Source organism: Mchenga conophoros, linkage group LG15 (assembly GCF_057382185.1).
Source record: "Mchenga conophoros isolate Kocher_MC1m ecotype Shallow Benthic linkage group LG15, M_conophoros_male_GT1.1, whole genome shotgun sequence".
NCBI classification, from domain to species: Eukaryota; Metazoa; Chordata; class Actinopteri; order Cichliformes; family Cichlidae; genus Mchenga; species Mchenga conophoros.
In genome coordinates this window covers 37,231,176-37,248,148 of record NC_140540.1, presented here as the reverse complement: position 1 = coordinate 37,248,148, position 16,973 = coordinate 37,231,176, and the positions used below count along the sequence as shown (strand labels likewise).

At 41.2% G+C, this 16,973-nt stretch overlaps 3 protein-coding genes across 3 annotated transcripts in view; 2 read left to right on the top strand and 1 right to left on the bottom strand.

Annotated features, from left to right (window-relative positions):
* The first annotated feature begins 1,755 nt into the window (after nt 1-1,755).
* Nucleotides 1,756-16,973, top strand: part of LOC146558822 (uncharacterized) — a 16,614-nt gene continuing 1,396 nt past the window's right edge. The window contains exons 1-8 of the mRNA XM_085247921.1: nt 1,756-2,138; nt 2,448-2,600; nt 3,243-3,348; nt 3,544-3,667; nt 3,935-6,292; nt 6,424-6,592; nt 15,901-16,063; nt 16,170-16,302. Of these exons, the coding sequence (XP_085104047.1) occupies nt 2,074-2,138; nt 2,448-2,600; nt 3,243-3,348; nt 3,544-3,667; nt 3,935-6,292; nt 6,424-6,592; nt 15,901-16,063; nt 16,170-16,302 (3,271 nt within the window). The 5' untranslated portion in view covers nt 1,756-2,073. The remainder of the gene's footprint in view (nt 2,139-2,447; nt 2,601-3,242; nt 3,349-3,543; nt 3,668-3,934; nt 6,293-6,423; nt 6,593-15,900; nt 16,064-16,169; nt 16,303-16,973) is intronic.
* On the top strand, nt 8,119-10,367 carry LOC146558824 (uncharacterized). The gene is made up of 3 exons (XM_085247925.1): nt 8,119-8,684; nt 8,773-8,849; nt 9,106-10,367. Exons 1-3 carry the CDS (start codon nt 8,559-8,561, stop codon nt 9,743-9,745), a joined length of 843 nt encoding a protein of 280 aa, XP_085104051.1. The 5' UTR covers nt 8,119-8,558; the 3' UTR covers nt 9,746-10,367.
* LOC146558823 (uncharacterized) lies at nt 11,371-13,043 on the bottom strand. The gene is made up of 3 exons (XM_085247673.1): nt 12,240-13,043; nt 11,788-11,923; nt 11,371-11,505 (listed from the first exon to the last, which is right to left on the bottom strand). Exons 1-3 carry the CDS (start codon nt 12,833-12,835, stop codon nt 11,371-11,373), a joined length of 867 nt encoding a protein of 288 aa, XP_085103799.1. The 5' UTR covers nt 12,836-13,043.

Below are 16,973 nucleotides of genomic sequence, written 5' to 3'. Positions count from 1 at the left end.
GATAAAAATAGAAGATAAAAGTTTTGGATACATTAGTTTTGGATACATTATCAATTTCAATATAAACCCCTATTCGCTATTAGAGTTTACTGGTTCGTGAAAGTATCAGAATCTTTCTCTGCAGTATCCAGGAGTTGATCGAAATTTTCCCCACTACCAGAGATGGGCAGTAACGCGTTATTTGTAACGCGTTACTGTAATCCGATTACTTTTTTCAAGTAACGAGTAAAGTAAGGGATTACTATTGCAAAAACGGTAATTAGATTACCTTTACTTTCCCGTAGGAACGCTGCGTTACTGCGTTACTAAAACCGTGAATCTTTTGCGAGAATGTCTCACGACAGTGACGTAAGCGAGTGCGCCGTTGGTGACAACAGCTGTGTGCAGATCAACAATGGATAACATATCGATTGTGGGAGAGAGTATGAGCGTGCAGCGTTTAAAGCGTGGAAGTACTGACCTTACTTTGAGTTTGATTCCATAAAAAGTGACAAAAACATTAGTGTCCGCTGTGCGTGGGAAGAAAACTTCTTTTTACAGCGAAAAAACCCCTAAACTTCCAAGGAAGCACCGAGTAGCTACGACGTAATGGGAAACTCACAGAGCTGCCATATCCTTCCACTGACCGCAGCACACCTGCACCAGGGTAAACCTCCGCCTACCCAACTCCTGCTTTACAGGTGAAAATAGAGCAACAGGACCGCTGAGTCTTTGACTTTATTTTCTGCTGTGTTTTAGGTGCATCTATTTGAAAGACTGAGTGTAAACACACAAAATATTTTATTTTATGTGGTGGAATGTGCAGAAAATAGGTTTAAATGTTAAACTAATTTATTCAAGTCAGAGAATGTTGCATATAATTAAATTTTTGCTTGATGCATAAAGTTAAAAGATTAAAACTAATAAAACAAGTTAAAAAGAGACTTTTCCATTTGATTACATTTTGTATGATGGATTATGCAGGAAAAAGTAGAATTGGGCTGAAAGATCTATCGCTTTATCACCTCTTCAGGTTGTAAATCGTGTTTTTAAAAAGTAACTAAGTAACTAAGTAATTAATTACTTTTGAAAATAAGTAATCAGTAAAGTAACGGGATTACTTTTTGGGGGAGGTAATCAGTAATTAGTTACTGATTACTTTTTTCAAGTAACTTGACCAACACTGCCCACTACCATGTGCTAGTAGTATCATCAGCAGAAAATACGCATTTTAAATTCATAAATACCTCCCATAAATCATTTATATTCAACAGAAAACAATATTAGTTGTAAATACATAAACATAATAAATAAATAAATAAATAAATAGAACTAAGGCAGTCTCCGTCCCTATCCTACTTAAGTAGCCTATTTGAACCTCTTGCAAATTGCCAAATGTATCTTGTAAAGGGATATTAATATTCAGCTTTGCCTTGTGCGCCTTCCTTGATATTAGACTGCATGTGTATTTTTGAGTGGCTTAATGATTCTGAAGTACCATTTCATGTAAGCATTTGTTGCATTATAATGAGTTAATTAGCAGTGTGTGTTCGAGCATTTGAGTTTTATGTGACTCCGTCTATTAATTAAAAGTTTTGAAGCTAAAATAAAATACAGCAGTGGAATAGAAACGCTGTGACCTACAAAGACATCAGTAGTTTTTCAGGCAAAGACTTTGTGCCTTGCTTTAAATGAATCTATCACCTCATTGGTTAACTTTGTCCAATCAGAGGCGCATGTGGGAGGGATTTCCGTTTGCTGCGGGGCTTGGAGGGAAGTCTGAAAACAATGTACCGTAGCTTCATCGAAAAGTAAAAAAACAAAATGTAGATAAACTGTGAGTTATTGCTTTAGAATCTGAAACGCTCGCCCAATCGTCCAAGCTGCATTGAAAAAAAAAATCATGTTAACGTTTTGCCGGCTTAAACTTTAGGAAAACGTAGTTTAATGTACGCAAACAATAGCTCGATTTCTGCAGCTTGCAAGTCGCCGTTAGCTCTGCTTGCTAACGTGAGCCAGAGCCACGTAGTTTATTACACGCTGCTCGGAAGATGTTCAGAGATTAGATAAATTAAAAAACAAGTATCGCTGGCCATGGATCGACACACGAGGAGACTGACGAGTCAGCTGTGTAAAGCGGTGAATGAAGGAGATCCCAGGTGAGGTCCATCCCTTTTTCTTCTTTCCCCTGACATGTCCTGTGTTGTAAACATGCTACAGCCACCCACGTCAGACTAACATTAGGATTTACGTTTTTACATTTGTATACCTTATCCAGCTCTGATCTCTCAAAAAGAAAATCAATACTATCCACGATGTCGGTTTTCCAATAAAAAATTAAGTGTGCATGAACTCTATATATCTACATAGCTACATATTTCAGTCCTTACTAGTTTGTTACGGGTGTTTTCATTTTTCGATATGTTAGTTAGTATTTGTCAGTGTAACACGTCTTGCTTTCGTGACAGATCTGTGCAGCAACTTCTTTTACAAGGTGCAAACCCCAATCTGGTGGGTACCAAAGGGGTAGCTGCTGTACACTTATCTGTTGGCAAAGAAACTGAGAAGAACATAAGATGCTTGAAAACCTTGCTGCAATATGGAGCTGACCCCAATATAAGGTATAGATCCAAAACAGTCACTTAACATCATATACATTTAGTCACTATAGTGTATTTTAAGTCAAAGAAGCAAGACAGTTTCTCAGCCTTAGTTCTGGGGTTTTAACACAAGCATTGTATTAACTCACTACTACATAGTCCCCCATTTTATAAAAGGATTGTATTTAATATTTGCATGAAAATGCTTTGCACTTAATGACTGCCTGAAGTGTAGAAGCCTTGGACATGCTCTGCCAGGCCTCTAATACAGCCACCTTCAGTTGCTGGTTTGTTTATGTCTATGCCAGTGTCTTCAGTAGCTGAAAAACATGCTCTCTTGGGTTGCCCGTTGAAGGACATCTTATTTATTTTTCTATACAAATTCTTGGGTTGCTTTTGCAGTATGTTATGACTGTCATTCCTAAACAATTGCTGCAAAAGTTTTGTTAAACTCTTTGAATCAAAACGTGAAGTCTGCACTCCAATCCCATCTGGATTGTTTCATTTAAAATCTACTGTTGTGGTTTACAGAGACAGAATTGCCAACATTGTGCTGTTTGTATTTGTTTACTTACCGTGGTATATCAGTAGTTTTGTTTGAAATATTGGCCAGATTTTTCATAAACTTTGCACCGACTTGTAATGATGAAATGTCGATTTTAGGTCATCAGAAGGCCTCACTCCTCTTCATGTTGCTGCACTGTGGGGATGTTATCAAAATCTCAAGCTGCTCTTGATGAACGGAGGGAATCCATATATCAAAGATAATGTATGAATTGCTTAATCGTGGCTTTTAGACTAGTTTTTGGGAACATTTAGGTTAATCTGTTGTTTATATTTGTGACAACTTCAAGAGAATACCTGAAGGGTACTGTAAAGTATACTATAAAATTCTAATCTTTTGCTTTGAATATAGTGAACATTTTACTTTGAGTTTTCTCTTACTTCCGCTTTATTAATCCAGGAAGGAAACACTCCACAGCAGCTTGCAGAGCAACAGGAAAATCGAAAATGTGCCCATCTCCTTCAGGAATACCAGGCTGGCCCAACAGACACTGAGGAGGATGACATACCTCAGTTCCAATACTGTAAGATGACCTTTTTCAAGTCTTTGACAGTTGTATAATCACACTGAGAGCGCTGTTGAGAAGCTCCGCTACCGATTGTGAAACCAAAGGAGTTAAAACATTGGCAGTAGCATTACCTGTTTTTACTATCAAATAATGAAAAAACACAAGAACTATAACCTGCAGAACTCCCCGCCAGGGTGTAAAGAGTGGATAAGAAAAGTTTCAGGTTTGTCTTTACAGAATTTTGCTGACAGACTAAACTATGTTCATTTTTTTCCTTCACAGCTCTGTATTCCGACCAGACAGACATGTCCAGCTATCCTGAATCGGACTACAGCTTTAGTTCCCACACATCCATGATAAGTGACTTTGGAGAAGCCCCACTGAGCAGCACAAGGCGCTCATCATTTTTTAACCTGTCTAACATTAATGGACGACTAAGTTGCAGAAGTGTATCGCATCACAGACCATCTTATCCTTCCATACTTTCAAGCACTCGCATGTCTGCGGTGGAGCCTGCAGCTGCAGTATCGAATCTTAAAGAAGATGGCAATTGTACCGATGATACCACATCGAAAGGCGAGGAATGTACTGCTTCACCTGATGGCATAATCCCTCCTTCCAACTTCCCTGCAGTTTCCTTCATGCGAGCAAGTCGGAAGAGCGTGAGCTTCAGGGATGACGTGGATGAATATTACCCTGTTTTCAGCCCCGAATCTCCCCAGCAGAATCCTGCTGTTGATGGCTGCCAGCGCAGCTTACCTTTTGACATATCTGAGTATTCTGATTTCCTGGATTCAGAACGCATGGCTACTATTTTAGACAAGCAGGGCATTGACGCCACATCACCGGATCATGTCTACATTTTCTGCAGGGAAAGCAGTGAGAGCACAGAAGAGGACTTGGAGAAAACAGTCCTTGTTCACTGTGCTTTGGAAGAAAGTGATGATGAACAGGAAACAGAGCGTGTAAAAGACGCTCAGGGGAACAGTGATGAAAACAAAGTACACTGCCATGCTGCCGGCAGCAGCAGTGGAACTAGTAGTAGCCATTATAGTAGCTGTGAGAGTGACCATTACACCAGTGCTCTGGATGCCTCTGTAAACCCTGAATGTCTTTCACTTAGTGCAGCAGATGATGTTTCTGCCAAGACCGCATTAGACAGAAAGACTCTGACTTCTACAAATTCTGATTGTGAACTTACAAAGATTCATATGGAAGCTAATACTGATTCCAAACCTCAAACGGTTGAGCGTTTATCAGGTATGCTTAATAAACTGACCTTGTCTGGAGTAAAAAATCCAAACAATGATATAGTTCAGGGTTGTGGTGGTAATGATGTAGACAGTCCAAGTAAGGAAGATGTTGTTGAGTCCGCAGCAGTAGAAGAAAAAAGTGATCATCCATTCACACCCAGTCCTTTTGTAACAGGCAGGACACGCTCAAGAATGAGCCGTTGCTCGCTGAGAACAAGCAGAACTGAGAGCCTCTCCACATCTTTGTTCGAAGATACCCTGCCTACACCAGTTCGAATACGCCGCCAGACTCCCAGATCTCCAACCAGTGAAGAGTTTTATAACTCACCACGCTTACCATCCAGTGCACACTGCTTTTCAGGCAGACCCACAGAAGGAGGGTGCTTGTCTGTGGACTGCCAAGAGACACAGTCCAGTACTCTCAGAGGCTCAAGTGTTAGTAACAGCCAGGCTGATACGCTTCTCCTCTCTACAAGTGTGACAGACTCTGCTGTTCAGTCACAGACTTTGTGTGACACGTTTCTACTCGAGAGCAATAATGACAATTCAGTCAGTGCTTATGAGAGAAACATTGCAGAGATTGCTTTTGCTATGCAGGAACAGAACTGTAATCTCACTGAAGACGGGGAATTTCTGACTGACGATCTGACAAGTTCAGATGAGACAACTACAAAGAGAAATGTAAACGATACCCCTCATGAGGAGCAGGTAGAAAGCCTAAACAATGAAGATGCCTGGATAACTAGGGACTGTAGCTCTCTGCCAGACTCTGTGTCGTCATCATCCACCTCCAGCTATGGTTCTCCAAGGAGATCCAAGGAGGACTCTGATTTTCCCTGCACCCCAGGTACTGGCTGCACACCGAGGTACAGCATGAGCAGGCTTTCAAGCTGCCGTAGGCCACAGCACCTGGCTAACCTGTCCTACACCCCTGGAGGGCGTCCACACATTCAGGATGTGGACGAACCAGTAGAGTACCTGTACACAGATACCGAACGCGGCCACAAACTGATTGAGACCCATGTCCCACCTACAGCAGACACCTCCCTCAGCTCCAGCGTGAGTACTACCAGCAGTGAGGAGACCATACTTTATGACTGGCGTACTTTGCATGCTGACATGGTGGACAGCAAAGAAAAAGAGAATCAGAAACCCCAGGTGGAGGTACAGAAGGCGGAAAATGAGAAGTGTGTGGACAATATTTTGCCAGAAATCAGAGGGATAACTGACAAGGAGCTCAGATCGAGGCTGGTGGAGCTGGGGGAAAGTCCAGGCCCCATCAGCAGTCGTACAAGGCCCACCTACATGCGAAGACTGTGCCGCCTGGTACAGGAGTCCAACTGCCAGTCACAATATCAACAGAAGAAGTTAGAGCAACCACAAGCAGGTAATGCTTTATTTCAAGTTTTTAAGTGACTTAAGGTAAGTTGAGCTCTGTTGTAACATTTCATTAAATATAATATCTACTCTTAAAATATATGAACACATACATTGACATTTAGTTTTTTATTTTTACAGATGCAGGTTACAGTCCAGAATTGTGTAGGGTTCTGGAGACCTTTAATCTTCCCAATTGCCAGGCTGATGAGCAGGCTTTGTGCCAGCAGTTTGACCAACCAGATCAGAACAGGAAGTGGAGAGAGGGCATCATCAAGTCCAGTTTCAACTACCTGCTGCTTGATCCAAGGTGCTTTTACCGTCATTTTTATTTATGTTTTGTTTTCTTCTGTGCATTCAGAGGAGATGAGTTGTTGCTGACTGTGTGAAAATGTTCACATTCACACTTCAGTAGATGCATCAGAGAGCACTTGTGTTCTGGATTCACCCCTATAAATCTCTAGTCATATTAGTTGTCTAAATTGAGCTAGTAATGGGCTTGTTTGTGTCTAATACAATACAATACAATACAACTTTATTTATATAGCACATTTAAAAACCAACGGTATACCAAAGTGCTTCACAATAAAACAGCAGGTTAAAACATGAATTAACAAAGTACTGAATATGCTAACAGGTCACTGGCACTAATTACACAAGAATAAAAGTGAATATTAAATAAAACTTGCTAAAAACACATAGGTTTTAAGTAGAAGAAGATATTAAGAAAGATAAAATTGGAATTAAGTATAAAATACAGGTGTTAACCAACCGGGAAAGAAAGATTAAATAAGTGAGTTTTTAATCGTGATTTAAATAATTGGATGGAGTCAGATGCGCGAATAGCAATGGGAAGGTTGTTCCACAGGTTAGGTGCAACCAGGGCAAACGCACGGTCACCTCTGCTCTTATGCCGAGATCGAGGCTGTACCAAGAGTAATTGGTCGGACGATCTGAGGGCTCTCCCAGGGGTGTATGGTCTAAGAAGTTCGGCGAGATAGCTAGGGGCTGCATTATTCATAATTTTGAAGGTAAGCGGCAATATTTTAAATTTGATGGGGAGCCAGTGCAAATCAGCAAGGACAGGGGTGATAGAGGCAAACCTTCTGGTACCAGTCAAAAGGCGTGCCGCAGCATTTTGGACAAGCTGTAATCTATGGAGAAGAGCAGCAAGTAAAGGGAATGGACTACTTGCACTAACACTTCCGCGTTCTATGTAGTCCTGCCCCAGTGCTTCCGGTGCGGTTAAACCATGGCGACGTTCTACACTCGCTGCCTACAAGAGCTCCCAAAATTGAACATCACCGATGTTCATCGGATTTGCAGAGTGATGACTACCCCCGCCAGCAAATTAGATAAAGGATTTAAGTTATATGCTGCATCATATATACACAACTACGAAGGTAAGAAAACGTAAATTAACCGACAAAGAAACGCTAGCTAACGTCAAATGCAAACACTACGTTACTCCGCTATGTCCTTCATTTGATGTCAGTTCTCTACATTACATGTTTTCTTAAACGGTGTTTTATGTCGTCCTAAACTATAGTTGAGGTTTTCTTAACTAATGTCACTTTTGTAGTTAGACACTGTTATAATGGCGTTAGGTAGTTGGCTAACTATGGAGGTAGTTAACTACCTAATGCTACTCTTGCTAAGTGTAAAATATATATGTTTAAGACATGCTGAAATGAGTAATACAGAAATAATGCTAATGGTACTTGTATCTTTATTCAGTGTCCAATAAAGACAGGTTGTCAGGGGAGGTCGGTGTGAGAGCCCTGTGCTACAGGTCAATGAGGAAGAGTGAGGCACCACACAGACTAAGTGTAGGCAGGAAGCTGTGTAAAGTTGTTAATCCCCGTTCAGTGGGGTTCAGTTCATTTAAGCATTAGTTAAGTTCATTCCTAAAGGCCCATCAACTTGAATGTTTTCCTTGTCTCCCTGCTTTATCACTCCTAATTTGACTAGTCAGATAGTTAAATCAACGTGTGTTTGGGTGATCAGAAACATTTGACAACAAGTTAATACTGCAAATATACACAATCTAAGTTATTACAGTTATCAAGCATGGTTAAGTTGTTTTAATAGGGAGAGAAGGAAACACTAAGCATTCAGGAGGGTGCGTAACCATAACACTGAACTATGTTCCTGTTCGGCTCTTCCATGAAGATGTTACATTTTTAATTTTCGTTCTTTCTTCTTAGATTAAGCTTCTGGATTCATCGCCGGTGATACTGACACATAGCCAGTGCTCCTGTGTGGCAGGCGCTGTTATGTGCAATCACACAGTGGCACTGCTCTTCCAAACAGCACACTACTCACAACTCAGAGTGCCGGTTGTCCCCCCTGTGCATAGCTGCACGGAATCTGAACAGCAATGGCACAAGCCACGGACAGTGGTAATTTAAATGAGGTTAAAGTTTTTGAATTAGTCCATGTTTACATATGAACAGCAACACCATCCATAGTAAATGTGTCTTCTGTTAGGGTGTGAAGCCAGGACCCATCAACTCCATGATCTTCACTAAGCCGGTACCAAATAGAATGGCCCAGACTGGAGTACGGTAATTACATTTGTAAAATTTGGTTTCACGTGTTACAAATGTATGTTGCTATTTTTTTCATACATACATGTGTCAGAATAGGTATTAATTTACATACAACATTACACTTTCTGAAGACGGCTAACTCAGTCATGTACATATACATCCCAGTCTCTAACTTATGCCCCACTGTTTTACACCTTTTAGTTTTTAGTTTAGTTGTTGTTCAGTATAACAACCTTCTTCCTTACATTATTGTCATTGATGTTTTCTTTAGGAGTGGCTTCTACAGAGGCATGGTGGGTCCGTTACCAGATCCCTGCTTGTTCAGAATAACGGAGGCATATGCAAAATTTAATATTGAGGACAGGCCACTTGTGACCACAATGAACATGAGACCTGACAAGCCCCTTGTGGAAAGTGCCTTTGGGCTGGTGCAGGAGGGCAATGTTCTGTCATATCAGCAGCCGGTTTTGACAACCCGGTACATCACACTACACCGCGATGCACCACCAACACCGCACTTGCCTCTGGAGGGGTATGACATCTTGCCATCAGATTGTGTGTTTGTGTGCTCAGAAGAAGAGCTTCTGCATCTGAAAAGCTTGTCTGTAACTCTGGAAATGGCTCACAAAATAGAGAAAGCTACACGTGAGCAAAGCTCTTCGTCTGAGTGGCATCAGCTCCGCAGGCCCAGAGTGACTGCCTCTAGGTTTCGGGAGGTGTGTCACGTCAGAGGCCAGAGCTCGGCCGAGTCACTAGCAGAGCGTATATTGAAGGGAACAAGGCAGACAGCAGACATGAGGAGAGGAACTGAGATGGAGCCTGCAATAGCAGCAGAGTATAGTAGGCTAATGAATGTTAACTACTCACCCTGTGGTCTGGTCATTCACCCCATTGCTTGCTGCATCTCCTGATGGTGTTGTTTTTGACCCCAATGAATACCCCCAGTTTGGCTTCGTCGAATTCAAATGTCCCAATGTACAAAACTTTATTGACTGCAAATATGTGCAGATGGAATGTGGTACCCCTAAACTAAAAAAGAGCCACGCATATTACTGGCAAGTGCAAGGACAACTGCTCATCAGTGGGATGCAGTGGTGTGACTTTGTTGTGTGGGCACAAGAGGACTACCTAGTGCAAAGAATATACATGGATACAGATGTGCACAATGCAATCAGAGAAAAGGCAGACTATTTCTTTTTTTACATATATATGCCAAGATACCTGTGTTTGAAAAAATGAACAGTAAAAACATAGCAAAAAGAAAAACAGATCCTTCAGGCTGGCTGGAACAAAATAACTGATGTTTTATTTTCAATATATTTCATGAATTCTTTTGTTGTTACATGTTACCTTTATGTGACATCAATAAACTGTTATTTAAGCAATGGCATCAATTTAATTTTTAAAAACACACATTAAAACGTTGAATTTGTGCAGAACTTATTTACATGGTAAGTATTTAAAACTCCATGCCTAGCATACTGATATACATTTAGACAATAACACAACTGAACTGTAGAAAATGATAAATGGTATTTTTGATGTTCCAAAAGCTCAATGTCACTTATGATTTTAAAACGATTTAGTGATTTACTTTATAATTTTGATAAACAGTTTTGTTGAATCTGAATAGTAATATAGTAATATAATTAAACAGTATTATTAACATTAAACATTTGCAATGAATTTGAATTATCAATAACTGAAACTCAACTATCAGCACTCAAGTACCAGTTCTGTAATCAAGTATTGTCAGCTGAGAAGGAAGAAATGCAACTGTAGTGGCCTCAGCTGCAGGTCATTTTCCATAAGTTACTGGCACTGGTGTCTTGGGAAAAATCCATCTTGTCTCACTTAACCCATTTTTTAACTAATGCTGTGTTCTGGTCATTTGACAGCATACATGCCACTGCAAACAGTTGGTTGATATTATAAACATGTGACATGGTAATGATGCTATCAAAAAGTTTGTTCTGTTTGATCCTCCTAATGACTCGCTCCACATGTACCCTGAGTCTGGCTATGGCCTGCGTCTCCTTAACCTGGTATGCTGGCATCTGCTTCTGCTTAGATAGAAAAGGTGGGCAGTACACTTTGCATTTACAACAATCAGTGATTAGGAAGCCCTTATCTACCATCACTGCCATGTCTTCAGTCAACTTCTCAGCAATGCCTGATTGTTTGAATAGTTCCTTGTCACTAACCGAACCAGCATACAGATTAGAGATGAATGTCACTGGACCATGTGGAGCTATGCCAACCAGGGCTTTCATCGTACAGTGGGATTTGTACGAAGAGTACATTTCACTTTGGAGAAGTGGTGAGGATGGTGTCTGACACCTCAGCTCTGTACAGTCAAGGATCATCTGGGTGTCTGAGAAATCTTTGAATTCCTCAGGGAGGTAAGCTTGCACTTCTTCACGTGTAAGCCAGATGCACTGAGACCCCAGTGCAGTGGCAAGAAAATTTGTCCATGTTGCAATATCGAATTTCCCAGAGGAACCCACCCGAGGGATTAATAAAGTTCTATCTTATCTTATCTTATCTTAATAATGCGGCTCACTGTGGACTGGTGTATGTTAAATCGGTGTGCCAGGTCCCTCTCCTTCAAACCAACTGACAGGAAAACCAGGAAAAGAAAAAACTCGTCAATTGGCTGTAGCAGCTGCCTCTGGAAGGTGAAAACAAAAGGGAAAATGTTACTCCTTAAGCTATGAACTAGTAAAATTATTCTTTTCTTGGCTAAATGTTTTGTAATGGTTAGGCATACCATACTGTACCATGGGGTAAACAATGAGGTGCTGTAGTGCACAGGTGTATGTATGTAAAGGATACTGAGTCTAGCATACATACACCTGTGTATGTATGCTACTGTACATAATGTAATGTTATTGTACATAAATACAATAACATTACACCTCTAGTTCTAACTACCAACAAACCCATAACCTACTGTTGATGTGCGTGCAGGTGTCAACACTTCTTCGTTCCGATTGGCAGCTGACTTGGCTCTTGAAACCCGGATCATTTTATAGATGCAAGGCTCAATCAAAACCCAGAATGCCATCAAATGATCATAGCTTGGAAATCTATTCACGAGAGAGCCATACATCGTGTCAATCATTAATTAACATTACACACTGACATAAAAATAATGTGAACTGTGACAAATATGCTAATGGAATGCTGTATAAAATAGTCTGATTAAGAGTATTTGGTGTTGTATTTTACCTGTAGCATTAGGATATCGTTTAAATACTAAAGCATCTACATAAAACATACAATCAGCAGAGAAAAAGTAAATATCTATTTTGTTTTCATTAAGACTGGAAAAACTTTCGAAATTTAACTGATGGTGACCTTGGTATATTTTAAACAGTTAGCTTGAATAGAACTTAGATGTACCTGGTATAGAATCGGATGTCAGTGTCGGAGCCAGCAAAACGCTGTAACCCAAATTCTCGCTGGACACGTAACTCCTGTATTTCCTTCCTCAGAGTCTCCACGTCTTTGGACAGGTCTTCTGCAGCTGATGCAGATATGTCCAATGCAGACGGCTCAGGGACTGAGCAGTAGTCATGATCTCTTGTAAGACTTTGCTCTTCTTGATCGTCAGGAGGAACTAGTTCAGGGCGTCGCTCCGTTCTCTCCCAAACACTACGCCGCGGTGGTTCAACTTTATAGCCATTCCACTCAAAAAGTGTTGGTACAGCACCTTTAATAAGCCTCCTTCGACCATCGAGGGTTGTTGGCTCTATGAGTTGATCACTGGCAAAGTGTCTGCAGCAGACCCTGGTGTGAGAGGTGATCGTGAAATGATCCCGGCGTATGTTTACCGGCCATTGTCTTCTCAAGTCGGAATGGGTCGGAAAGGCATGAAAACTTAGTATGCCGTTAAATTTGGCTGAAGCTGAACAAAGTGGGACACAGCAATGCTCGGAGTATTTCTTCTCCTGTTTTTGAAAATGTTCTGTTTTAAATACTTTCCTTTTTATACTCATTCTGAAGCGACATTAGCATAGCTACCGATAGATAAGCAAACGTACCGGAAACGCACAAGCGGTACTATTTGGAAACGGAAATACGTCACATGCCCTAGTGCAAGTAGTCTATTACATTAATCTAATCTAGAGGTCACAAAGGCATGAATAAGCTTTTCAAGACCCTTATGTGGTAGACGCAGTTGGTAGAAGCTAGATTTGACTACAGAGGACACTTGTTTGTCATATTTGAAAGAGCTGTCCAGCAGCACACCTAGATTACTAACGGTGTCAGAGAGAAAAGTGGCAAGGGATCCAAAGGTATCAACTAGTTGGCCCTGGGGGAAATGACTGTCAAACACCACAATTTCGGTTTTCTTTTCATTTAAGATAAGAGAGTTGCCCAAAAGCCATTTGACTTCTCTCATGCACTCTAGGAAGCAGTGCAGTGACAGCAACATCGTCACTTAGCTGAAAGTAAATTTGTATATCATCAGCATAGCAATGAAATGACATGTTGCATTTTTCAACGGTTAAGCCTAGAGGTAGCATATAGAGTGAGAATAACATTGGGCCCTACACAGAGCCTTGAGGCACGCCACAGCAGAAGGATGCTGCAGAGGAAGAATAGGTACCCAGAGTGACAGAGGGGGACCTTGTTCGAAAGATAGGATTTAAACCAGTTAAAGGCGTCACCTCTAATGCCAACTGTATGTTCTAATCTCGTTAGCAGAATATTATGGTCCACCATATCAAAGGCTGAGGACAAGTCCAGTAAGACTAAGACCGCTGAACCACCTGAATCGGCAATTAGGAGAAGATCATTAAGGACTCAGCAAAGCTATTTCAGGGCTGTGACGTGGTTTAAAGCCAGACTGAAATTTATCACTGATGTTGATGAATGAAGTTGCGAGAGAACTATCTTCTCCAAGATTTTGGACAGGAACGGGAGTTTGGAAATCGGCCTGTAGTTCACAAGGTCATTATGATCGAGGCTCTTGTTTTGAGAACAGGCTGCACTATGGCATTTTTAAAGGCTGTCAGAACATGGCCAGAAAGCAATGAAGAATTCATTAGAGTTAAAATACTGGGCCCAATTGTATCAAAACTATCCTTGATAATGCGTGATGGGAGAATATCATGTACAGAATTTGTATTTTTCAGTTGTTCAGCTATTTGCTTAAGAGCAGTGAGTGACACTGGCGCAAACTGATGAAAGGTTGATAAACATCCTGGGGTGAAAGCAAGGCTCACAACTAAAGGGTGTGAAGACTTGAGAGATAAAATTTTATCTGTGAAGTAATTTAAAAATTGTTCGCAGAGACCTGGAGACGACACCGTCGGCATTTCATGACAGGGGTTAACCACTGAATTAAAGATTTTAAACAACATTTGAGGATTAGGGCTATTAGTCTCAATAATTTCAGAAAAGAAAGCTGCGTTAGCCATTTTAGCAGCATTTTGAAACTTCAGGCGGCTGGTACGTAAGATATCAAAGGATACCTCAAGCTTATCTTTTTTCCACCTCCTCTCGGCTCTGCACCACACACGTCGTAGGGCACGTGTTGAGTCGTTTAACCAATGTTGGGAATTGGTTTGAGGACATTTCATTTTAATAGGTGCTACAACGTCAAGGATAGAGGAGCATGTGGATAGCAAAGAATTAGCAAAGTCATCAACTGTATGAGGTATAGGACAATCAGTAATAGTGGGTGCAGAATTAACAAACACCACAGAAAAATTAGCCACAGTTTCAAAATTAATTATGGGCATAGGGCGTCTGAGGCTCTCAGGGTGCATAAATCAACATCAGAAATAACTGGGAAGTGATCAGAGATCCCAACATTGTCAGTGTTCTTAATACAAACGTCATATGAAAAAAAAAAACAGATCAAGGGTATGGCCTTTAGAGTGGGTTGGTTCATTTAGCCACTGAACAAGGTTAAGAGAGTCAGTTAGAGCAAGAAAGTCTTTGGCTAATGGATCATCCTTACAACAGATATCAATATTAAAATCACCAGTGATAAGAACACCGTCATATTTAAAAAGAACAGATCCTAATAGCTCAGCAAAATCCTGTATAAAAGCCTTGTTGTATTTCGGCGGTCGGTAGACCACAACACACAGAGTTATAGAAGAATCGGCCAACTCCAGTAATTGAACTTCAAGGCTAGGGTAGGTAGGGGAGGGGAGCTGCCGAATTTTATGTTTTAAAAACTGAGGCTAAGCCACCACCTCAGCCTGTAAGCCTAGGTGAGCTGAAGAAGGCACAGTCTGGGGGGAGAAGTTCCGAGAAGGAGAACGTCTCACCAGGGCTAATCCAAGTCTCCGTCAGGAACAAAACAGCCCCAAGGCGAGGAAAAAGTCATTTAAAACACCAGCGACCTTACATTTAGTAGAGCCATCCGTGTCATGGGCGCCATGTCCCTACTCGTAGTGCGTCGCAAACGGCTTAGGTTGCTGTGATGCACGCCACCTCTGGAAGACGTTATCCAGGTCTGAATAGGCAGGCATGGGACTGGGAGGGCTGGGTAAACTTGCCGTCCGACAAGCAGATCCACCGACGACTAAGCGATCTGGCAAGAAGGCAATCACGGGAGGAGGAGAGAAGACGTAGAATATCCATGCTAGCATGTGGATTAGCCATAGCCTGTGGTTTAAGGTAAGCCTTAAGACGGACGTGAATACCACTCCGTTTGCCCCGCTTCCTATAGCATTTCTTATACATGGTGGGTAGGGGTAGTCAGGATATGCTGGTGGAGGAGTCCGATTGTGACAGGGTGGCGTCTCCCAGAGTCCGGCATGGATCGGAACCATAGGAGTGAGAGAATCGAAGATTTAAGTGTTTGTCAGTCATAAGTAATTAGTGCATTGCCACCTGATGAGAATATTACCAAGAGAATGAGGAATACAATGCAAAAGTCAACAAAGAGGGGTTGAAAGGAGAGGTGAAGACGGCACACTGGCACCATCTTTGAAACCCCCAGTTTAAATGTCTAAGCCAAATATAGTTTTAAAATAGAATACCATAAACACCTCTCAACTCTAAAAATATTAATTGAATCGTTTATTTCCCTCTCTGACAGAGTGACAAAAAACCTTCCCTTTCGCAGTCACACCATGACCCCAAAGGAGTGTTTCCAGACTTTTATCCATGCTATATTTTATGTTGGCAAAGGAAAACGCTCCCGTCCCTACAGTCATCTGTACGAGGCTTTAGAATACTTTAAAGGTGACAAAACCTCAAAGGTAAGGATGCAAATATTGATCGGTATTAATATATCATATTGAAATAGTCTTTAATCGCGTAGTAAATATGTAGTTTGATTCTTTTTTTTGTTCTTCCTTGTCACAGAAACTGTGCTCCAAAGTCCAGCACATCCTTCAGGTGTGGAACACAGGGCAGGGTGTCATCTCTCTGCATTGTTTCCAAAATGTTATTCCTGTGGAAGCCTACACAAGAGAGGCCTGTATGGTGGAGGCGATTGGTGAGTGCATGAGGGCGAAACTTATCAAAAACTGAAATAACTAATAATAACATCACTACAATCCACAGCACGACTGCTGAGTACTTCCCCCTCTTTTTATGTATCAGAATCTGAAACCACCCTTGCAAACATCAGCCAAATAGGGGAAGGACCAATGATGTTAGCGGCTCATCACTGCCTCATTGGTGCCTTAAATTACTACTGTTGAAGTGTACACCTCCATGTTTAATACGTCCGTGTTGTTGAGCCCTAGCGACCTCTTGGAATATTGTAATTTTTAATATTGATAATTGTCTGAGTATCTTTTTTCTTTGGCAACCCTGCATATATTAAGTTACTCTGAAGTGATGGAACAGTGGTGCAGTGTTTAAGAAAAAGCAAAAAAGGTTTGGGGTTCAGATCCACCAGCCGCTTGGGTCTACCTGTGGAGATCCATGTGCGAGTGTGCCCTGGCTGGCACGCTTTTCTCAATGCCACAGGAAACTCTTGTTGTGCAGTGCAAGCAATGGAAAAGAATGGGTTTTAGAGCATGGTGCATGTTGCATTCTATGTGAACGGCTTATAAGCAGTTAAAAAATAAAAATGGGCGGATAGAGGACAAAAAAACCCTGAAACTGTATTATTTTAAGATATTAACACAAACATTGAGGAAAAATAGAGAAATTGTATCT